The sequence below is a fragment of the Chiloscyllium punctatum genome, chromosome 37, assembly GCF_047496795.1.
Source record: "Chiloscyllium punctatum isolate Juve2018m chromosome 37, sChiPun1.3, whole genome shotgun sequence".
In the NCBI taxonomy this organism is placed as follows: domain Eukaryota; kingdom Metazoa; phylum Chordata; class Chondrichthyes; order Orectolobiformes; family Hemiscylliidae; genus Chiloscyllium; species Chiloscyllium punctatum.
In genome coordinates, this window is record NC_092775.1 from 59,437,123 (window position 1) to 59,461,903 (window position 24,781).

The 24,781-nt window shown below is 42.5% G+C and overlaps 1 protein-coding gene across 5 annotated transcripts in view; it reads left to right on the forward strand.

Annotated features, from left to right (window-relative positions):
• The window catches only part of LOC140463144 (engulfment and cell motility protein 2), a 183,149-nt gene that overhangs the window by 142,254 nt on the left and 16,114 nt on the right, over window positions 1–24,781 (forward strand). For 4 of the 5 annotated variants that reach the window (XM_072556900.1, XM_072556903.1, XM_072556901.1 and 1 more), the window contains 5 exons: window positions 9,058–9,221; window positions 11,557–11,669; window positions 15,764–15,871; window positions 22,281–22,363; window positions 23,096–23,173. In XM_072556900.1, coding sequence (XP_072413001.1) covers window positions 9,058–9,221; window positions 11,557–11,669; window positions 15,764–15,871; window positions 22,281–22,363; window positions 23,096–23,173 — 546 coding nt within the window. Of the gene's footprint in view, window positions 1–1,648; window positions 1,747–9,057; window positions 9,222–11,556; window positions 11,670–15,763; window positions 15,872–22,280; window positions 22,364–23,095; window positions 23,174–24,781 lie in introns of those variants that run through there. The other variant, XM_072556905.1, reaches the window with a different exon arrangement.

The following is a 24,781-nucleotide window of genomic DNA, read 5'->3' on the forward strand; positions in this document are numbered from 1 at the left end:
ATATGAGTACTTACTGCCTCTTGCCAGTTGTCCTGAAGGGAGGCTGGCTGGCCACCTTCAAGCAGCTGTTTGATCAGCTGAGCCATTTTGCAGGTACTTGGTTTTCAAAATAAAATGCATAATGTGAATAGGTCTGACCAAGGGAAAACTGGTTTCCTTCCTGATCGGGTTTTTAGAAAATAACAAGGGGACCTATTACTTTCTTTTCCACCTTCCTCACCCTGTCAAACCATAATATCCAGCCCAGTGAGGGATGGTGGCTGTCTGCAACAGTGAAATTGCTACCAACCGTGATTCTGAAAAATGTGTTGCTGGAAAAGCGCAGCAGGTCAGGCAGCGTCCAAGGAGCAGGAGAATCGACGTTTCGGGCATAAGCCCTTCTTCAGGAATCTCATTTGTCTAGGCCCTTACCATTTGGTTAATTCACAACGACATGGAACCAGGAATTAACCATTTAGCTCCATGAGCCTATCCCATCACTCAATGAGATCATTGCTGATCCAAGCCTTAGCTTCACAAGTCTTTACCTCATCTCTTAAAACCTTTGGATACCAAAAATCTATCAAACTTTAATTTAATTATTAATTACAAGAATCAGTTGATGTTTGCAGATGAGAATTCCTTTGTGTGTGGAAAAAAATTCTTTATTCCACTGCAGTAAGTTCTGGCTCTATTTTTCTTTTCAGACTGCTCCCTAATCCTAGACTCCTTAACCATTGGAAATAGTTTCCCTGTATCTGTCTATCTGTTTTCCCTAAATTTTAACACTTTTTAAAAAAAAAATCAAACTGTCCCTTAACCTTCCAAGTTTAGTTTGTTTTATTTTCCTTTCTGGTTTAACCGTTGGAGTGCAAGTACCGTACTAATGACAGAACGTGCTAGAGAGACTCAGCAGGTCTGGCAGCATCTGTGGAGAGAAAGCAAAGTTAACATTTTAAAATCCAATGACATTTCTTCAGAACTGTTCATAGCTTGAAAAGGGTGGTATATGTGCTGAAGACCGAGAGGAGGGGGGAGTAAATAGAGTGAGCATATAGGCAAAGATAGGGCCAGCGAGAGACAATGACAGTTCAACGGACAAAGGGATAGATGATGGTTTGTTAGAGGCAAAGAAAAACTGATACAGGGGACCATAAGGAGGTGAAAATATGGTGCAAGTACTGTTCTGGGAAACACATGCTGCACTTCCTCCAAGACCAATATCCTAATTTCTTGGGCCCAAATCTACTCCAGGTGTGGTCCAACCAGAGCTTTGTGTTACTATACCAAATACCCTTCTTCCTTGTATTCCAGTCCTCTGGAAAAGTCTATCATTATGTGGTTCACACCTTGGAAACAGTAAGGGGAGGGAGTGAAAGGATTATTTTTAAAACCTGCCTCGCCTATCTCCAGTAAAGGTTCATTAAAATGCCCTTTTTGTGATGGCCGTTCGTTCATTTATTTCTGAAATGGGTTTGTTCACACAAAACATTGGATGTTGTCAGTGAAAACTCCATATACTGTAGCCTTCCAGGAAATGCCATGTCCCAAAACCTTGTGCTGAAGATCACTGAGCAGCAGATTCAGTGAAGCAAGTGTTAATGGGGGAAGAGATGGAGTGAGATTTCACAGTTCATTGAGCTCTTTGCCACACCCCACTTTGGACGATATCATTCCTGCTCAGCATATACTCCGCAGCAGTGTTTGAGTGGTTATGTATTCAGACTCTTCAGACAGTTTTCAGCTTGGAGATGGAGACCAGCCCTGGTGAGTATCTTGGCTTTCCTGTCGTGTTTTAGGAATTAGATTTCTTTCCATGTTGAGATGGTTTTCATCTTTTAAAATCTTTTAAACCATATTCTCTCTCTCTTCTGTTTCTGTCTGCTTGTCTCTTTTCTCTCTCTCTCTCTCTCTCTCTCTCTCTCTCTCTCTCTCTCTCTCTCTCTCTCTTCTTTCTCTCTCTCTCTCTCTCTCTCTCTCTCTCTCTCTCTCTCTCTCTTTCTTTCTTTCTCTCTCTCTCTCTCTCTCTCTCCTGCAATCTTCCCACAGCACTCCCCCCTTTCTTTGCTTTATTTTCCCTCAATGCTTCTTCCTGTGCTCTTTGGAATGAGCAATCTATTTTATCGGTTTATAACTGAATCGGGATTAGATTAGGTAAATGGTGAAGTAAATCTGCATTATTAACTGTTCAAATGTTTGTTTTTGAGAAGAATTTGTTGCCTCTCTAGTCAGAGTCTGTGTTATACACCTATCTGTCACACACACACACACACACCCTTTTTCATTATCATTTCTTCCTTCCTTGATCTTTAGTGTCATATAAGTTGCTTGCGGTTGTACTATCATGTTTTCCCATGGTACAGTGCTGTTCATACAGTAATCCTGATTTGTTTTACCATCTCTAGTGCAATGAGGTTTGTAAGACTAGTAACTGCTGTAAATGAGTTAGGGTTTGACAGCGCATGTTGCTGCAGTCCCTTTTATCAATGCTCTCCTGCTGCCGGATCTCTCAGTAGTGCCTTCACCCAGGTGCCAACAATATTTCAGCATCAATGCTACTTGGATGTAATTACTACTATAAGCGTTCACTGTAACTTAGTGCCAGGGTTGTCAGAATTCTTTGCAGTTGTCATGGAAACAAAGATGCAGCTGTGTTGTAAGTAGGGCAGCACTGCTGTATTGTCACCCTTCCCATTTGCTCCTTGTCTGAATTTGAAGTAACATAGTTCACGATCCAAACCCCCTAACCAGCTCTGAGAGACCAGGACTCTTGTAACTGCAATGTGCTCCAACACAGGACTATCAGAGCATTCTTACTTCCCTCGAGACTAATGGTGTTGACAAAAACAATGAGTGGGTAAAACGAGAGATGGAGATTTTAAAGAACAATATCACCTTGGATCCTGCGCCTAAATTGTTGACCGTGGTCTCCAAATTTAACACACTTACATGTTGATTTTTAGGGGGGGGGGGGTCAGTTTGTGTATTTCTCCATCCGTTTTCACAAAAGTGACAGTATTATAAGATTTCAATCCCAATGTGTCTTTGAGACATAGAGTCATACAGAACGCACACTTCAGTCCAACTCGTCCAAGTTTCCCAAACTAAACTAGTCTCATTTGCCTGCATTTGGCCCAAATCCCTCTAAATCTTTCCTGTTCATTTATATGTTCAAATGTCTTTTAAATGTTATAACTGTACCTGCATCGACTACTTCCTCTGACAGTTCATTCTGCATACTAACTACCCTCAGGTCCCTTTTCTCCTTTCACCTTAAAAGTATGCCTCCTCGAAGGATGTTGCCAGGATTGGAGGGTTTAAACTACAGGGAGAGGCTGAATAAGCTGGGGCTATTTTCCCTGGACTGTTGGAGGCTGAGGGGTGACCTCATAGAGGCTTATAAAATCATGAGTGATATTGATAGGGTGAATAGTTCTGAAGAAGGGCTCATGCCCGAAACATCGATTCGCCTGCTCCTTGGATGCTGCCTGACCTGCGCTTTTCCAGCAACACATTTTCAGCTCTGAATAGTCAATGTCTTTTGCCCAGGGTAGGGGAGTCAAAAACTAGAGAGCATAGGTTTCAGGTGAGTGGAAAAAGACTTAAAAGGGACCTGAGGGGCAACTTGTTCACGTAGAGGATGGTGCATGTGTGGAATGAGTTGCCAGAGGAAATGGTGGAGGCTGATACAATTCCAACATTTAAAAGGCATCTGGATGGATATATGATTAGGAAGAGTTTAGAGGGATATGCCAAATGATGGCAAATGGAGCTAGATTTATGGATGGCATGGTGGCTCAATGGTTAGCACTGCTGCCTCACAGCGCCAGGGACCCAAGTTTGATTCCAGCCTTGGGTGACTGTCTGTGTGGAGTTTGCAAGTTCTCCCCTTGCTTGTGTGGGTTTCCTCCATGTGCTCCAGTTTCCTCCCACAATCATAAAAGATGTAAGGTGAATTAGCCATATTAAATTGCCCATAGTATTCAGGGAAGTGTAGATTAGGTGCATTAGTTAGGGGTAAATGTAGAGTACTGGGTCTGGGTGGGTTACTCTTAAGAGGGTCAGTGTAGATTTGTTGGGCCAAATGACCTGTTTCCACACTGTAGGGATTCTATGATAGATTAATTTAGGATATCTGGTCAGCATGGACAAATTGGACTGAAGGGCCTATTTCCATGCTGTACCTCTATGACTCTGAATTATGAACTCACTCCCCTAGGCAAAAGAGCTTTGCTATTCACCTCATCTGACACATACCATAAACAGAAATGAGCATAAATTATACAAAAAAATCCCAGCAGATTCAGTGTTCGCTTCTGAGCCAGTTAGAATATTTCCTGGAATCTTTAAGGAATTAATGATCAAAGAAGGAATAAAGGGTAAGCTGGCAGCCTAACACACATTGAAGGCTTTCAAAAAGATTCTGTGAATATTTAAATAGTTCTCATATTTTGGAGAGCAGTCAGCATGGTCTTGGATATAATTGACTATATTTTAGATGTCTGATAGATTTTGATGGATTATCTTGATGTTGAGACGAATATTTTTCAACATCCAGTTTTAATGCTGTATAACAATTACCACAGAGCACAAGCAACACTCTCCTATCGAACCAGGGCATGCACCTCGAGTTGCTTTGTCTGTTTTCTGAGATTCAGCAGTGGGAGCCCTGCTGTGACACAGGCTGCCTTCTTCACTGACTGTGCCACAAAAACGCTCTTAGCAACAGTGAAACAGCTGAGAGACACCCACACATGGAGCAAACCCTGCCAACAGCACTTCAAAGACAGAGTTTCCCTGCGGCAGGTTTCCAGAATATCACCATGAAATCTGATTGCAGGCATATTCCCTTTTGTTGCCGTTGCTATGTAGTCGTAACACACTGTCATTGTGCACTTTACAGTGTTTGAACCTTGTGTAATAGCGTGAGAGGTTACTAGGTGGCTTGTAAACAGCCCTGCTTACTCGTCTTGGTGAGTGCTACTACATTGAGAAATTATGTTGTGATTGTCCACATGGATATGTTTCGGATGCTGTCAAAGGGTAGGCATTTCATGAGTTCAACTCACATTGTATGTCTGAGGTAGGGAGGAGGAAATAGTGCTTGTTTAAGAGTCGATTCTTCTGGTTCTGTAGCTGTTGTATGTTTTAATCGTACCAGTGATTACTCTGTAATCTGGGTACCTTAAGAGAAAGGATGGAGATTGTGAGGTAGAGCAGTTGGGGACAAGAAAGGTTTTGGAATGGGTAAGCCATGGTTCATGGGGATGTGGGGAATTGGATGCACAGGTTGTGTGAGGGTACAACTAGATCAGAATGGGATTTGTGATCAGGAATTGATCAGTTGACAATCATAATGTTTGTGGTGTACTTGTGAATAGTCGGATGAGGCGTGTGGGAGGTGATTGTGAATGGGCAGAATGAGGACAATGGGGAGTATGAATAGATAAAATGATGGCACAACTTAGTGAAAGCAGTAACAATTGTAGGCCAAATAATGGACATGCACGGGTGACTGGGAATCAGATGACTGAGAAGAATGATAATTGATCACTGGAGAGCAGAGAGTAGCAATGTAATTTGTATGTAAACTTGAAGGGAGTAATGGGAAAATTCGGAGGCAGCTTGACTAATGTCAGTGCTTTTACCAAGTTTGGATAAGGTGAAGGGTGTGCTTTCTATGCTATGTACATTATCATTATCTAACACAGGGGAAATTGAAAACAATTATTCTTGTTTTCTTTCAAACATCAAAGTTCTTATTTTTGTTGAAAGTGCATTCTCTAGTTGTGGGTATCACTGTCAAGGGCACTCTTTGTTTCCCATTCCAAGTTGCTGTCACAGATATTGGTTGACTTTCTGTGATACCTTTTTACAGTCCATTTTTTTGGAGTGGTGAAGGGGCTCCCCAACAGTGTTAGGGAGGGAGTTGCAGGTTTCTGATTCAGCAATGTTCATATATTTCCATGGTGGTAGAGTGTATAAATTGGACTGCTTGTTTCTTTTCCAGCAGACTTTTTGTTCACATTAATAGGAAAGAGCCCTAGCAGATGCGGGCTGGTTGAACTTGTTTGTAGGGAAGCGAGTTTAGTCAGCACTTGTATCTTATGCGTACAAAGAAATTCTGTCTATTAAAGTACTGTGTACGATCATGTTTGTAATGCTACAAAATGGTGCAAACACTACGAGTAACCAGAACTGAAAAGTTATGCATATCAAGAAAGAATGAACATGCTGGACTTGGTTATAGAAAGAGATGGCTGAGGGGTTGCCTAACAGATCATTGTCAATTGAGAAGTGGCTGAGGTAGTTGGTTAGCTCACTAAGCTGTGGGTTATCATGCAGACATTTTGTTACCATACTGGGTAACATCATCAGTGCGACTTCTGTGAAGCATTGTTGTTCTGTCCCACTTGGTTTTTTATGTGGGTCCAGTCTATTGAGATGAGTGTGACTTCCAGGTCTTCTCTACAGTGGTTTGTACACTGGATCTATCTCTATGTGTCTGTTAATGGTCTTTTTGGTTGAAATACAGCCTTCTCTCACATGTCTTTGGTTGGCCTGTCCTAAGATAGTAACTTTGACTTAATCGAATTGAATGCCCTCTTGGTCTGTGAGTACGGAGATGAAAGAAAGTGGATCATGTCGTTTAGTGGTCATTTGGTGTTCATGAAGTCAGGTGGCTAGTTTCCTACCTGTTTGTCTGATGTAGTGCTTATTGCAGTTATTGCATGGGATTTTGTATACCACGTTGGTCCTGCATGCTGTGGGTACGGGGTCCTCCATCCTGGTAAGTAGCTGGTGAAGTGTGGCTGCTGGTGTGCCACCATAATACGTAGTGGTTGTCATCAGTAGAAGTGACTTGTCAGGGTACATGTGGAACATATATTTCCACACCGAAATTAGAAGACGTAAGTGTAAGATCCTAATGAATCCAATGAGGAATTCAGGAGAATCTTTCTTACTCAGCGTTTAGAGTATACCACATTGGCATTGTTCAGGCAAATAACTTAAATGCTTTTTGGGAGATAGTAGACATATAAGAGATTAAAGGATTTTCAGTGTTTCCTCTTTTAAAAATGACAGGTGGGACCCAGGTGCAGACGTCTTACCCCTGTTTCTTGCAAATTCCATTTCTACTGGGAGGAGAAAGGAAATAGGGATGCAGTGATGTGTGAGGGAAAATCAGACTCAGTGGGGCCATTTGAATTCTCTGCTGGGTGCAAACATACCCCATTTTTCTGTAGCAAAGATGTTGTCGCACAGTTAGGGAGTTACATGCTTTTACAGTAAATGTCGTGCTGTTGAAGGATGAAGAAGATTTTAAGGACTGTTGAGTTGTGAAGTTATTTAAATCCCCAGCTCTTGGAAGATGTGAAAAGTCTACCTGTGTCAGAAGTTTAAAAAATATCTGCTTTAATAGTTACATTACCCTAAGGGCTGTTTATGAAGCTTGTGTGCTTTCCACAACCTGTCATTAATTATCAGGAGTATTGATGGTTATGGTTTGGTTGAATGGGTAGAAAAGTCGCAAGTGGAATTCAATCTGAAGAAGACCAAGGTTATGCATTTGAGGAGGCAAACGAAGCATGGGGATACACAGTAAATGGGAGGTCTGTGAGAGAGGTTAGAGTTTGGAGTGCAGGACAGGTAGGTAAGGTGATAAAGAAGGTACACAGATGTTTTCCATCATGGGGTGATGTATTGAAGACAAAACCAAGGATATAGTGCTGGTTAGGGCCCAGCTGGAAGTTTTGTGTACAGTTCTCATCGTCACATTACAGGTAGGACAGAATTGCCCCAGACACAGTACAGTACAAGAATGCTGCCAGCATTTGAAAATTGCAAGTACGAGGGAGGTTAAGTCGACTAAAGTTGCTTTCTTTAGAACAGAGAAGGCCAAGGGATGACTTAGTTGAGATGTTTGGATGAAGGGCTTGGATGGAGTGGACAGCAAGGACCTATAAATAACCACCAGGCACAGAATTAAGGTAATTGGTGAAAGGATTTGAGGGTACAGGAAAAAAAGCTTATTCACCCACAGGGTGGTGAGTGTCTTGAATTTGCTTACCATTTCAGTGGTTGAGGCAGAAATCCTCAATATGTTAGAAAGCCAGTTTATTCAGCTGGCACAGAACTGGTGGGCTGAATGGCATCCTCATAATGGTCTAACTTTTCCATGGTTCAATGAATAGGAATATGTATTTATAAAGAAATAGAACATGGGATATAAAAATTGGACTTTGATGAATGGGAGTCTTTTTTTTAATTTAGTGAAGGCAGTAATCGAGGTTAAGATCTTTATTTCATCTCAACATGGTCCTTGAGGTCTGCCCATGTTGGATACTATGAGTTGACTTGGAGGGTGTAAAGACCAAATGTGATGGGTCAGTTGACATCATTGGCATCGCAGTCGGCAAGGGGAGGGCGTGCATTGGCATGGAGTGGGTGAGGCCTAGAGGGAATACAACGTAAGGACTCCACTGGAGTAAAGTTGCAAAGATCTGAGGTGTGTCTTTTAACCAGTTTTCCTTAGCACTCAGCAACCCCTAAGATTACCTCCCCTAGGCCCCAAACAAAAAACAAATAACTGTGGATGCTGGAAATGAGAAACACAAACAGAAATCTTTGGAGAAACTCAGCATGTCAGGCAGCACCTGAGGAAAGAAAACAGAGTTGAGATTTTGGGTCCAGTAACCCTCCTTCAGAACCAAGTCCAGCAAACTGGGACATTTCCCAACTCTGACTATCCATCTCGGGATCAGAAATCTAAGACAGGGGAATATTAGAATATGCTGACTGACTTAGGTGAAATAGTAATGAAGGGTGGCCGGGGTGAAGCATAAATATTATTATGGACCACTTGTGCTGAATGACTTGTTTCTGTGGCTGTCTGCTTTATGTAATAATTAGCTGCAACAGCAAGTGACTGGAGGATTATCTCCTATTTGTTTGCTGTTGCAGGTTGTCCGGGTAACACGTGTCACTTAGCCATACAATGGTGCAAAGAAGGTTATAAAAGTTACCAGGCTATGTGTTTTCCTTCACTGCAGATCTCATCTCACTGTCTCACTGTAGGTCATGCAGGTGGTGCGTGAACAAATAACAAGGTCCCTGAGCACGAAGCCAAACTCTCTGGATCAGTTCAAGAGTAAAGCCCGTTGCCTGAGTTACTCCGAGATCCTGAGACTCCGACAGTCTGAGAGGATGAGCCAGGATGACTTCCAGTCACCGCCGATTGTGTAAGTGACTCTGCTTTCCTTGGTTTTCCCCCACATTCGGTGTAAGTGGTAGAGGGCAGTTTTTATCCTCTACTTTCCTTTGCTCCCCCCCCAACGAAGGCCAGGCTTCCTGAGCACTAAGCAGCCCTGGTATCAAGTTGGTTCATTTAACAGCCACCTTGCTTCTTGAATTGGAAAACTGCCATCCCCAACCCACTCCCAAATTCCATCACTCAAACAAGGCTGACTTCCATTTTCTAAAAATATACTTTTAGACATGCTACCTGGTTAAAGACTTGAATTGTATAGTACTTCCTATGTGGACTGTCAAGGTGGGTAAATTTACAAGTGACATTCTGCAGTGTCTGAGTACAGTTGTGGTTTGACAGGATATTGAAAGTATAAATCCCAGGACAAAGCTATTACCTGAGGGACTCTGCATTGTTTTCACTCTCTGTCAGAATGCTGGCAGGAGGATATCATCTATTGTCATTCCCCATTATCGCCATTGTGCCTCCCTCAGCAAATAGTCCTGGAGCTTGGAATGTGCCAGTTTGCAACATCTGGTCAAAGATAACTTCTTGCGCTGGAAGATCAGCAAGATTCAGGCAAATGAGAGAGTATCATTCACAAAGTTGATAGCCCTTCAGATGCAGTTGATGTTTGTCTCGATGTGCAGACCAGGGAACAGCCCTTAGAGCACAGACTCCTGTGGCATAGTATCGTCAGGATCATTCTCGAACAAAACCACTTGCTCTGCACCTTCTTTACAAAGAGGTTGTCAACAGCCTCTTCCTCACAACCGTCACCTGGAGGATAGTGTGTACTGGCAGTTCCAACTGGGCATGTCGGAAGGATCTGATTATGAAATCCCTTCTCATCACCAACTATGCTGTATCTTTGCCAGAACTTACAGAAAAGAATAAAACATTCTGCCAAATAATTTTGACAGTCTGCACAAGGAACCATCCAACAGGGTCCGCCCTCTCCTTGGGTGCTGACCATTATCTTGTTGCCGAGGAAACTTTCCTGCATTAATTTTATTACAAGGGAGAGGTGGTGTGGCCAGAGAGTTCTTTGATAATGTGGCCAGATCTGTTCACCAAGAACAGATCAAGCTTCAACAAGTAATGACACTTGGCATTTGTTTAACAAAGCTTCACATATGGTGAATGCAGCCATACAGGAAAGTGGCTGTCAGGGCGAGGGTGATGATGGCTACATTTCACCTCTTTCTTCTCCCATCTAGGGATTTGTACACTGTGCCCCTGAACATACAGTCCATTATCCATCTGGAGAGATGAAAAGAGAGGGAGAGAGAGAGAATTTGGATAAGTGACACATTGAGGCGGTGCTGCAATACCAAGGAAGTGGTCCTATAATTGAGGTGTGGATTAGCCTACCTTAGTTCATGTATATGTTACAGATCCCATGATATCCTATCCTAGCTGCAGCAGAAATTAGCAAACAGCCTTGGTCGCCACCTAAATACCCACAGAACCCAGCCAAACACTTCAACCATTGAACTTGGTCATCTGAGGATATTCAACAATATTTGAAGAAAAATTAGGGGTTCTTCACCTGTACAGTCAGGAAACTGAGAAAGTAAATATTTCTGCATCTCCTTGATGCTTATGGAATACTTGTGTATGCAATATGGCTGCTGTCTATCCATTAACAGACACTGCACTGTAAAGTGTATTCAAATATTTTTGGAAAAGGTTTTGTAGAACTGCTACTCTTTCGGATTTCATGTTATGCAACAGTGCATCTGACACATGATGCATTTTTCAGGGTTGGGTTCAACGTTCCTCTAAACAGCATGAATGCACAGCAATGCCATAGTTTAGAATGTACTATGGCTGGCCACAAACAGGCTGGGCATAGGTATTTCAATCAACCAGCTCAGACTGGTTGCGATAGACCTCCTAGGACTTTGAACCCAGATCTTCTGGTTCTAAGGCAGGGACATACCAGCGGACCACAGGACCTTATCTATGATGATGTCTGCAGCAATCTTAAATTGGCTACAAGGTTCAATGAGCCACACAAGTTTGAGGGAAGTTAGGGACCATTGGTCTCTTTGTTTGAGGTTGGTTCACAGTGTCATATCTTCATTGTTTCTAATGGAATTAATGAAGGAAGCTCTTTTTAACATTGACCTTATTAAATTCTTCTCCAGCCAACATCTTTCAATCAGTCCCGTACCTCTGAGGATAGATATTTGTAAAACTATTTTGTTACTTGATGTATATTTTTTCCAATATGCAATGGAGCAAGACTTTTCCTCTGGGTGTTGCAGTGATGACATCTGTGAGTTGCTCCATGTGCCCTAATCTGAACTTCTCTGTTCCAGTGAGCTGCGAGAAAAGATCCAGCCTGAGGTGATGGAGCTCATTAAACAGCAGCGTCTGAACAGACTGTGTGAAGGCACTAGCTTCCGCAAAATCAGCAATCGCAGGCGCCAAGGTATGAGTGTGTTTGTTTATCTGCAGTCGGTTAGCACACTGCATTCTGGGGTTAACGCCTAATTTGCGCGTGAATGTTGTTCAAGTGAATCGGTTATTGGTTGATTATCTGGTGTGGTACCCTGACCTTCTGTGTATTTCTCCCTGTGCAATCTTCATTCACAGAACTGGGCCTTGCACTTTGAAGAACATTTCCTCAGATCTGCCACTTCCTGGCAGTCTCTTTCTGATCCCTCTTTTTTTCTTTCTTTCTTTCTTTCTTTCTTCTATTTTTCCCACTTTTTCTTGCCGCTCCCTCTGTGTCTTAAGTCCCCTGCCTGACTCTGCCACTGTGTGGTGTCTGTTTTGATTTCCTTTTTTTTAACCAGGTTCCAGCTAACATCTGGAGGAGGGAGTGTGTTACCATTTCTCCAGATGTGAGCTAAGGCAACGAGAAGCTCCTAGAAATACACACTTAATGCTTTTGCGCCTTCACTGTCCTCCTGTCCAGCAGCAATGGAGCCCTGGCTTTTCACCATCCAACTGATACTGAGTCTGCCCACCCTGGATGTTATCCTGGGCATTCTGCAGTTGCAGGTCACTTCTACAAAATGGCAGGTGGTGGCAGGGAGTGCAGCTGAAGGTGGATATCCTTCACACAGGCCTTGTTGCCAGGTGCCCCCCAGAGTCGCCGCGTATCCTTTCATTTTCCTCCACTCGTGACAGCCCATGCCCATTGCTTTTATTCCTCCCCTTCATGTGAACACAAAGCTCCTTGCCTGGCTTCTTGGGCCCCAGCATTATCATCGAACATGATCAGCAGGGATGCCTGAGGCCCAACTGACTGAGTGAAGACGTAATGGATATATTAATTAGGGGTTAATTGGGTTTGAATGTTTGTGTAAATATGGGGAGCTAGCAATCAGTGGGGTGAGTGTTTTTATGGAGTGCGGCTGGCTAAAATACAGCTCTGATGCAGAAGTGTGGCCTTGAACTCTGTTTAAATATAGCTAGTGTTATACCCCAAACTATACAGTCTCCCCATTAAGGCTATGGTCAATCATAGAGTCCCTACAGTGTGGAAACAGGTCCTTCGGTCCAACAAGACCCTCCAAACAGACGCTTTCCCCTACCCTATTTTCACCCTGACTAATGCACCTAACCTACACATCCCTGAACACTATGGCAATTTAGCATGGCCAATTCACCTGACCTGCACATCTTTTGGATTGTGGGAGGAAACCGGAGCACTCGGAGAAAACCCACACAGATACAGGGAGAATGTGCAAACTCCACTCAGACAGTCACCCAAGGCTTGTCACCGTGCTGTCAGTGGTGATCACTGCTAATAGCTCCCTCTTATTGTAGCCTTCCATGCCCTCCCATCTGTACAGTTGACCCCTTTTATACTTTAATTGTCCTTGTCGCCACCTCAACACATGCTTCTGGGCATTTCCCCCCCCCCCCCCCCTCCCAGTTTACCAATCCCCTTGCACACAGCACCCCTTTTCCCCCTCTCTACCACTTTAAGTATGAGTCCCTAGGGCTGGCTGCTCTGTACCACCTGACTGACTTTGTCCGACAACCCAGGATTAAGCAGACCCCTGACTGCTGACCTTGCAGCTTACAATGGACATCGCCAGTACTGGGTGTGGCCTGGCTGTTGAGTGTCTCTCTAGAGTTTCACCAAACCCTTTCACATTGCTGTACGTAGACAGCCTGTTTCACTGGGTTTTCCCCTCATGGACACCCAGCACATAGACCTCTGCCTTTAATGTTGGCCCTTGGCACCACCCACCCCCCCACCCGACCTTGACCTGACACTGATAGTCCATGATTCCCCATGTGACCCCACAGGATTGACTGTAGTCCCCTCCCTGGATTGTGTTCAAACATATTCCCTGACTGTGATAATCTTGAGTGAATGAGAGGCCAGGGTCTTGTCCACAGTCAATGTGTGGACTGCACTCTTGAGTGACGTAGATTTCCACCACCAAACACCTATCCCACCCCCCACTTCCTCCACCTGAATGGAGTACCACCCCCTACGTACTTTCACACAGGACTGTTTGGCTCAAGCGGGTGTAGCCATGAGATTGATGTAGCACTGTGCCATACAGCAAGGTACCCAGTCTGATCAGTACTGACAAGCAGCTGGCTCTGCGGCTGCGCTAAGCTAGCAAATCTGCTTTGGCAGTACTGAGTGTTCAGGCTCTGGCTGAGGTGCCAATGCACTAAAAGGTACCACAAGCTGAGCAAGGTAGCTACTAAATGAGTGAGTGCTAATACAGCAAATGAGCCTAGATGCAGTCTGGGGCAGGCTGTGAGCTGGCTGCCTCTCGCTGTAAGCAATGTGTATTTACAGAAGCACAGTACAGAAGAGGCCTTTCGGCCCACTGAGTCGACTCCAGCTAAAGTATTCTGAAGTTGCAGCAAGCCCACTTTCCATCATTTTCAAGTGCTCACCCTAGTGTTTTTTTTAATAGTTGTGAGGTTTCCTGTCTCAATGACCTTGCCAGGCAGTGTATTCCAGATTCTCATCACCTTCTGGGTGAAAACATTTTAAAAGCCCTTTAAACCTCCCAAATTTCACCCTTAAAGTTATGCCCCTGTTCTTGATTCTTATTGACTAAGAGAAACAGCTGCTTCCTATCCACTCAGTCCATTCCCCTCATAATCTTATATACCTAAACAGATTCCCTCTCAGCCCTCTATGCTCTAAAGCAAACAACCTAAGCTTATCCAACCTCTCTTCATAGATAAACTGCTCCATCGCAAGGAACACTTTAGTGAATCTCCTTTGCAACCCCTCCAATACAATCACATCTTTTCACCAGTGGTAACCAGAACTGCACACAGTACTCCAGCTCTGGCCTAAGCAAAGGTTTTTCTTTGGCATGGTTCCAACTTAATCTCCCTACTCTTAAAATGTGTGCCATGACATGATAAATGTCCCATGTGCCTTATTAATGACCCTTTTAACCTGCCCTGCCACCTTCAAGGAGCTATGGACAGGTACCCAAGTTCCTTCTGTTCCTAATGCCCTGCCAATAATTGCATACCCTTGTGTCTTGTTACTTCTTCTGAAGTCATGTCGTATGGTTAAATTCCATCTACCACTGATCTGTCCATCTGACCAATCCATCCATATCTTCCTGTAACCTAAGACCTCCATCCTCAGTGTAAACCACCCTACCAATCCTCGTGTCATCCGTAAGTGTGCTTATCATCGCTTGCCTGCCCTATTCCCCCCCCCATCACACAAACAACCTTGCACCACCTGCCTCAAAGCCAAGTTACCCTGGATCCTATGTGCTTTTACCTTCTTATCAGTCTCCCATTTGAATGCTAGTTCTGGTGCACCCCAAAGTGCGGTTTTAAAATAGACACGTATCCTGTAAGTGGATTAGAGATATTCCACAAAGGTTCTGTATGGCTGGGAGGTGTCAGATGCCAACAATGGCAGATGATAGATGTGTGCAACTGTTACCCCTGGAGTGTACCCTGAGGTGTTATAACCTAATGTCCAAGATGGTGGTCTGCAGGAACAAGTGGCAAGCTCGTGTTGGCAAGTACCCACTCTGACTTATTGTCAGCGATTGTTGACATCAAGTTTCCTTGTGATGGGATAGGAAGCTTCATGTTGATGAGGTGAGATTCGGTGTAAATAAGACTGTAAACAAGGAATTACTCCCCCCTTTATGCTGCTGCTGTTGCTGCTGCCGAGAGAGAATCGCCTCTTAAAGCCTGGAAAATGCAGCCAGTTGTCCTTGATAACAAGAAGGACCTTGCTGGTTGTTTCTCATGATTCGCGCAGAAGTCCATGCTGTTCAGGCCTCTAAGATTCTGGCTACAATTATTAAATTTATTTTGTATCATGTTCAGTTTGTGATATGAGGTAATCTGCATAATACAACCAAATATACACTGCATAATAGTTGGTATTGTTCTATGTACATTGTTACTGTATAGTACACCTTTGTTTGTCAAGGAGGGAATTATGTACTAATGTTTGTCATGTTTGTGTGATTACTGTTAGTGCAATACTCATGCGTGTAGTTACTGGTTAGTGCTGTACTTTCATCTCCACTTTTCTTTCCTCTGTTTTTTTATCAGATAAATTCTGGTATTGCCGACTGTCTCTCAATCACAAGGTGTTGCACTATGGTGATCTGGATGAGAACCCACAGGGTGAGGTGGCCTTTGAATCACTGCAGGAAAAAAGTAAGTAGGAGGGTTAATCAGTAAATTTGCAGAAGATATGAAAATTGGTGGATGATAAATGAGAAGGATAACACCTGATTTACTGCAGAATATAGACAGACTAATCAGTGACAAATGGAATTCATCAAGATAAGTGTGAGATAATGCACTTGGATGGGGACAAAGATGTCAAGGGAATACATGATGAACAGTAGGTTCTGATAAGCATCAAGAATCAGAGGGACCTTGATATGCATGTACACTCATCCCTGATTAAGAAGGCATAGGAATACTGGTCTTTATTAGCTGAGGCAAAGTCTTTAAGAGGAGGGAAGTTATGCCGGAACTGTATATAATGTTGTTTATGCCGCAGCTAGAGTATTGTGCGATTCTGGAATCCACATTATAGGACGGATGAAATTTCACTGGAGAGGGTGTAGAGGAGACTTACCAAGATATTGTAAGGCTGGAGAGTTTCAGTTATGAAGACAGATTGGTCAGACTGGGGTTATTTTTCTCTAAGCAGATCAACCTTTTCAAGAGACATGATTTCCCTTTCACAAAACCATGCTCACTGTCCCTAATCAGTTCTTGCCCCTCCAAATGCATGTAAATCCTACCTTTCAAAATCACCTCTAACAACTCACCCACCACCAATTTCAGACTCTCAGGTCTATAGTTCCCAGGCTTTTCCTTACAACCTTTCTTAAAAATAAAAGTCTCAACATGAGCCACCCTCTAGTTCTCCGGTACCTCATCCATGGTTAAAGATGATACAAATTTTTCTGCTTAGAGGCCCTGCAGTTTTTTTCCTATTTCCCAGAATGTCTTGGGACACTTTTGATCCATCTCTGTTTTCTAAGACCTCGAGCACTTCCTCTTCTGTAATGTGAACTGTTTTTGAAACATCAATATTTATTTCCCTGAGTTCTCTCGCCTCTATTTCTTTCTACACAGTAAAAACTGACATGAATTATTCATTTAGGATCTCTCCAATTACCTGAGGTTAACACATAGACAACCTCACTGATCTTTAAAGGGACTGACTCTCTCTCTAGTTGCTATTTTGCTCTTAATATACTTGTAGAATTTCTTTTGGACTATCCTTAACTTTATCTGTCAAGGCTATCTCATATCCCCTCTTTGCCCTCCTGATTTCCCTCTTAAGAATACCCCCACACCCTTTCTACTCTTCAAGAGATTCATTTGATCTCAGTAATCTGTATCTAATACATGATTCTTTGTTATTCATCATTATTCATCCAATGTTCCCTACTCTTACCAGCCTTACCCTTAACTCTAACAGGAACATAATATCCCTGAACTCTCGTTATCACACTGTTGAAAGCCTCCCACTTGTCATTCATTCCTTTTACCTGCAAGCAGTCTACTCCAATCAATTTTGTAAAGTTCTTGTCTCATACCATCAAAATTTGCCTTACTTCAAGTAAGAACTTTAACTTTTATGGAAGGCTTATCATTTTCCATAACTATTTTATGATCACTAGTCCCAAAGTATTCCCCTGCTAATCACTTGCTCTGCCTTATTTTCCAAGAGATGTTTTGCTCCTTCTCTACTGGGTACATTTACATATTGATAAAGAAAATTCTCTTGAACACATTTAACAAATTCCTCACCATCCAAGCCTTTAACCCTATGGTACTCCCAGTCAATGTTTGGAAAATTAAAATCCCCTACTATTACAAGCCTATTATTCTTACATATATGTGAGATCTTGCTACATATTTACTCCTCAATTTCCCTCTGACTTTTGGATATAGGTTTGTTCGCTGAGCTGAAAGGTTCATTTCCAGATATTTCATTACCTTACTAGGTAACATCTTCAGTGGACCTCATGCAAAGCAATGCTGAAACTTCCTGCTTTCTATTTATATGTTTGGGTTTCTTTGGGTTAGTGATGTCATTTCCTTTGGTGATGTTATTTCCTGTGGTGAAGTCACTTCCTGTTCTTTTTCTCAGGGGGTGGTAGATGGAGTCTAACTCGATGTATTTGTTGATAGAGTTCTGGTTGGAATGCCATGCTTCTAGGAATTCTTCTCAAATCTTCTCAAAACTTGCTATTCCCTCTGACTGTTGGGGGGCCTATAGTACAATCCCATCAACATGATCATTCTTGCTTCTTTGCTAACTATCCCTACACATTGACCTCAGTGTTAAAAAATTATATTGGTTCTGGACTTGCCGTCTTTTTAAGGGGGTAAAATATCAGAGTTCTACAATTCATTCTGTAAAATCATGCTTTCTGATGGAATTTTTTGAGGATGTAACGCTGAAGATGGACAAGGGAGATCCAGTGGATGTAGTATACCTGGGCTTTCAGAAAGCCTTTGATAATGTCCCACATAGGAGGTTAGTGAGCAAAATTAGGGCACATGGTATTAGGGGCAAAATACTGACATGGATTGAAAATTGGTTGGCTGACAGGAAACAAAGAGTCATGATAAACGGCTCCCTTTCGGAATGGCAGGCGGTGACCAGTGGTGTGCCGCAGGGATCGGTGCTGGGATCACAGCTTTTTACAATGTACATTAATGATATAGATGAAGGTATTAAAAGTAATATTAATAAATTTGCTGATGACACAAAGCTGGGTGGCAGGGTGAAATGTGAGGAGGATGTTAAGAGAATACAGGGTGACCTGGACAGGCTAGGTGAGTGGACGGATGCATGGCAGATGCAGTTTGATGTGGATAAATGTGTGGTTATCCAATTTTGTGGCAAGAACAGGAAGGCAGATTACTACCTAAATGGAGTCAAGTTAGATAAAGGGGCAGTACAACGAGATCTGGGTGTTCTTGTACATCAGTCAATGAAAGCAAGCATGCAGGTACAGCAGGCAGTGAAGAAAGCTTATAGCATGCTGGCCTTCATAACAAGGGGAATTGAGTATAGAAGCAAAGAGGTCCTTCTGCAGTTGTACAGGGCCCTGGTGAGACCGCACCTGGAATATTGTGCGCAGTTTTGGTCTTCAAATTTGAGGAAAGACATTCTGGCTATTGAGGGAGTGCAGCGTAGGTTCACGAGGTCAATTCCCGGAATGGCGGGACTATCTTACACCGAAAGACTGGAGCGACTGGGCTTGTATACCCTTGAGTTTAGAAGGCTGAGAGGGGATCTGATTGAGACGTATAAGATTATTAAAGGATTGGACATTCTGGAGGCAGGAAGCATGTTTCCGCTGATGGGTGAGTCCCGAACCAGAGGATACAGTTTAAAAATAAGGGGTAGGTCACTTAGAACAGAGTTGTGAGAAACTTCTTCACCAGGAGAGTGGTGGGTGTATAGAATGCTCTGCCCCAGAAGACTGTGGAGGCCAACTTTCTGGATACTTTCAAGAAAGAGTTGGATAGAGCTCTTAAGGATAGTGGAATCAAGGGTTATGGGGATAAGACAGGAACAGGATACTGATTGAGGATGATCAGCCATGATCATAAGAATGGTGGTGCTGGCTCGAAGGGCAGAATGGCCTACTCCTGCACCTATTGTCTATTGATTCTGTTCTTAAGATGACACCCCCTTCCTCTCGATACCCTTATTAGAGAATCAGTTTTCTTTGTCGAGCTCTTTTGAATCCTTTCATTATTTAAAATAGGAATACAAGCCAGGTTTAAGTAAACTGTACTTGAAATTTAACCCCTTGTGCCCTGGGAAATCATTCTGCTGAATGTGCACAGCATCTGTTGCAAGATTAATTACATTCATGCAGTGAACACAACATTGCAGATAGGGTCCAGCCAAAGCTCTGTTTCCTCCTCCTCCTATCCCTTGTATGAAAATAAAGGCCAACATTCCATTACTTTTATTACATTCTTTAGACTGCTGTACACTAGCTTTGTGTTGTTACTCTCCTGATTCTATTAAATGTTCATATCTAGGTCAGGTGTGTCGTATTTGCATTTATAAATTCCTTTAAAGATGTTGATTTTTATTTCTGCACAGCTCTGCAACCTCCCACCTATCTCATTTCATAAGATTATAGCTGCACAAAATCAAAGGAAAACCTTTCATTGTACCATATGGAAGTTGTCCATAACCACGTTCTGCCGGTACCACACCAATTTAATCTTACAACAGAATATGACCTCAGAGTTCTCCTGTGTTTCTTTTGTCTCTTCCCTATACTCTAACAAGATACTCAAGTCAAACTACAGTCGTTTGCACTTTTAATTTGGGAGTGGTTCATTAGGTCTCTGCTGCTTTCAAACCTACCTGCTTAGATACACTTGTATGTTCCTGAAAACAAATGGAGGGACTTGGAGGGAATCTCCAAATGCTCCAACTCTGAGTTTCTACAGAATGAAATAGCAACCATCAAGTGGTATTGATTCCCAAAACATTTAACTTAAATGCACAATCCCACTTGTATGGTTAATTTCATATAGACTTGCTGCCTTTTCTATGTCAATTGTATAACTTCAGTACAGTATTCATCCTTTATATGTCCTTGAGCCTAGTTTTAGTCTGTTGGTAGCACTCTTGCCTCCGATGGAAGCTTGTGGATTCAAGTCTCTCTCGAGATTTGAGAACAATATTGGGTCTGATACATCAGTCCAGTACTGGGGGAGAACTGCACTCTCAGGAGGTGCTGTTTTTTGAATGAGATTTTAAAAAGAGGCCTCTTCAATCTTTTATATGCCTGTAGTGGCTATACTTGATAAGTGCCCATGAGATACAAATCACCTTGAAGCATCCTGAGGTTGTGAAATGGGCTGTTTAATTGCAAGTCTTAATTTGTGCAATTGGAGATTAGGTTTTGTATGTGGTGCAAATATAGGAACGAAAGCTTTTGATAATAGGAAGAAGCTATTTCTATTCCATTCCTTCTAAGCTCTAAATGCCTAGTTAAGCCCTTTTTCCCCCTCCACATTCTCTTCACAAGTTCCTGTGTTAGTCTCCTGCTATAATTCTTTGATTGAGACTCCTTTGGAATTCTTCATCTGCTGCCATCATCATTTACCTCTTCCTACTGTCCTACTAGCTACTGGCTTTTGAACTCCAAGTTTGCTGCATCAAGCCCCATTTGCATTTTATCCTGTAGCTAGGATAGCTAACCTATCAGTAACAAATGTAACTGGAACATTTCGCTGATTCTGTCCATTCTGTTTGGTTGTCCACATGATTAAATTTTCCAAAACATTTTGGGCATCTTAGAGTCCCCTTCAATAGCACCAAATTCATGAACTCTACCACCCAGAACAGGGGTGGGGAACCTTTCTTCCATTAGAGGCCAGTGACCGGTGGATAAAATTCGTCATGGACTGCACACTGGATAAAGCAACTTTATTTCCCTTCTAAGAGAGAGAATCAAAGTTCTCAACTAATCTGTTGTGGCTGAGGTTATTCTGCCTTTTAAGTCTCCTGACAATGAAGATGTTGCTAACCTCAATTGTTGTTCCAAATTATTGTGGGTTTTTATCTGGAATTACACTGGCTGTTTGACAGAGTTTTTGCAATGGTATGTAGTACCAAACAACAATTCATTTCTCGATGCGTCTTTCCTCAGGTCTGGAAATAAGTGACACCTGTATGACATCTGTAGAATTCAATCTGAGGCAGTTTTACTGTGTTTGACTATTAGGTCAATGCTGATTTGCAGTTCTATAATTTCATGTTGAAGGTTTTTGGGTACATCAGCTTCAATATTGAACAGCGTGCAAATATATTTAATTCCCAGTACAGACCTGTGCGGGTGTTTTCACATGGTGTCTTATGAGACTGTCGATGGGTCCAAGGTTTTCAGGTTGTTCTCTGATGCCTTTGTCTGGCGGTGATTCCAGTATACTCTGGCTCTCCCCCATGATGTACAGTGCTGCTGGGGTTCAATGCTTCCTTTGGTCCAAGATCTTGTCAAGGGCCAGCAAGCCAGATTCAATGTAGCAATGGCTGGATTTGGCCCCCAGGTTAGTGGTTGCCCACCCCGACCTAGAAGGTCAAGGGTGTCCATCTAACTCAACTGCAATGCCATTACCTTGCTTTTGCTGGGGAAGAATCGATGAACTCCTTTCCTAACAGCACTCTGGGTGTAGCTACAGTTCAAGGAGACAGCACTAACTTCTGTGGGACAGTTGGGTGATGGACAACAGAAGTTCGCCAAGCTGGCAATGCTCGCATCCTGTGAAATTATTTAGAAAGAAACCCACTCTGAAGAGCCAAAACTTTTAATTGTTAAGACCCCAACTTGTGCTATCACGTGATGATAATGTAACTATTGATTTTAAATGATAACTACAAATAAGACAAGTAATGTTGAATTCCAGCATCTGGAGCAGCCTGAAGTTTGTAACATTTACAATACATTCTGCTTTTCCCAGTACATCGGTGACATGTACACTGCAATCATTTTGGTCTCCAAGCACACAAATTCTTCTTAACAGTAATTATTCATCTGCTTCTCTTTTTTTTCTTTAGTTCCTGTTGTAGATATCAAAGCAGTGGTAACTGGGAAGGACTGCCCTCACATGAGAGAAAAGAGCGCCCTGAAACAAAACAAGGTACAGCTTAATTCTTGATATATGTGTATCTATGCATTTGTTATAGAGATAGCAAGGAACATAACAATTATTAAACAAAATGAATGAAGAAGAGTCACTGATTAACCCAAACTCTCATGGGTTTTTGACTAATGAGAACACATGATCTCAAATAATCAGTTCAAATCAAACTCCAATAAAAATCAAAGACAATCCAACTTTGACTAAATCGCCTATTCTTTGAATGCGCTCTACATGGGTCATTTTTCAAATATGTCATACTGTATCCAAAATGTAACTTCCTGTGGCTCAGTGAGTAGTATTCTTGCCTCTGAATCGCAAGGTTATGGTTTGAAATTCCAGAACCGAGGCTTGAGCACAAAGTCTAAGCTGGCAATCCAAAATAGTACCGTAAGAGTGCTTCACTGTCAGAGGAGCCATCTTTCAGACAAGATATTAAACCAAGGCCCAACGGCTTTCTGAGGTGAATGTAATGGATCCTGTGACGTTATTTCAATGAAGGTGCTTTATTCCTAGAGGATAACCAATACAGCTTTGCATTCTGTGTGTAATGTAATCAGGACTTAAAAGTCTGATATTGTAATTGGAATGTATTAGCTTGCATAAAATGTACATCAGAGAAACTGAGATCCATAATAATTCCTGTGTGAGCATCATAGGACAGCAATTACAGATATTGTAAATGAAAACCACCTAATTTTGTATTGATTGTTGTCTTTCTTATTTTCACAGGAAGTTCAAGAGTTGGCTTTCTCAATCCTTCATGATCCTGATGAGGCCCTAAACTTTATTGCCCCTAACAAATACGAGGTAAATTATCACTGGAATACTGCTGACAAAGGCAGATTTTGTCTTGCACACATGAGGACAACTCACAAGAAAGCAATGTAAAGGAAATGAATGTTAATGCTGTATGAAGGAAGAGTTGCCAAATGGACTCTGATTGGTAGAAGAGATTTGCCATGGAGAATTCTGGACTCCCTTGCTCTGGGGAAACAGACCCTGTGTGTTCATCGATCCATGTTGCTTGTGATTTTATAAACCTCTATAAGGTCATCCCTCAGCCTCCAACGCTCCAAGGAAAAAAAGCCCCAGTCTATTCAGCCTCTCCCTATTGTTCAACCCTCCAACCCTGGCAACATCCTTGTAAATATTTTCTGAACCCTTTCATGTTTAACAACATTTTTCCCATAGCAGGGAGGCCAGAACTGAATGCAGTATTCCAAAAGTGGACTCATCAGTGTCTTGTATATCCAGAACATGGTGTCCCATCTCAACGCCCTGTTTACCTGTGACTCCACTTTCAAGGAACTATGCACCTGCACCCCTAGGTCTCTTTGAGTTATATCCTATGGGATAATGGTTACCCTGAACAGATCGTTTCTCATTTTATATTGTGCAATGATGAATGGACTTGAGAAGGTCACTTTTGGTCCAGAGAAGTGCACAGTTTAGCCTAGATTACTCTGGAAACGTAAAACGTTTAAGCAGTAGGTGAAGCCAGCTGTTTCACACTGCTGTTCTGCAGTAGTATCATTATCAGAAAACTGCCATAAAGCCATAAAAATGTTCTGCCTTTCACAGATGAGTGCTGTCTATATGCATTTCACCTGGAATGGTGCCAGGTGTGTGGGCCATACATCCCAAAGAATGATAGATCGTGTCAAATAGCATATGTCTTCAGCTCATCACAACAGGAAAGATATTGTTTGTATCCAATCAACAAAAATACTTTGTCCAACATTTGATATGATTCTGTGTTTTTGTTCTTAATTCATTGATGGAACATGGGCATCGCTGGCTGGTCAGCATTTATTGCTTATCCCTCGTTGCCATTGAGAAGGTGGTGGTGAGCTGCCTCCTTGAACCACTGCAGCCCACCTGCTGTCGGTAGATCCACAATGCCGTTAAGGAGGGAATTCCAGGATTTTGACTGGATGATAGTGAAGGACCGGAAATATATTTCCAAGCCAGGAATGATGAGTGGCTTGTGGGGGAACTTGAAGGTGGTGGTGTTACTATGTATCTGCAGCCCTTGTCCTTCTAGATGGAATTGTCAAAGGATCTTTGGTGAATTTCTGCAGTGGATCTTGTAAATGGTAGCAGTGTGTACTGAGTTTCAGTGTGGAGGAAATGGATGTGGTCCCAATCAAGTGTTCTGCTTGGTCCTGGATGATGTCAAGCTTCTTGAGTGTTGTTGGAGCTGCACTCATCCAGACAAGCAGACAGTATTTCATCACACTCCTGACTTATGCCTTGTAGATGGTGGACAGGTTCTGGGGACTCAGGAAATGAATTACACATCTCAGTATTCCTAGCTTCCGACCTGCTCTTGTAGCCACTATGTTTAAGTGGCAAATCCAGTTGATTTTCTGGTCAATGGTAATCCAGGATGTTGACAGTGGGGGAATTCAGTGA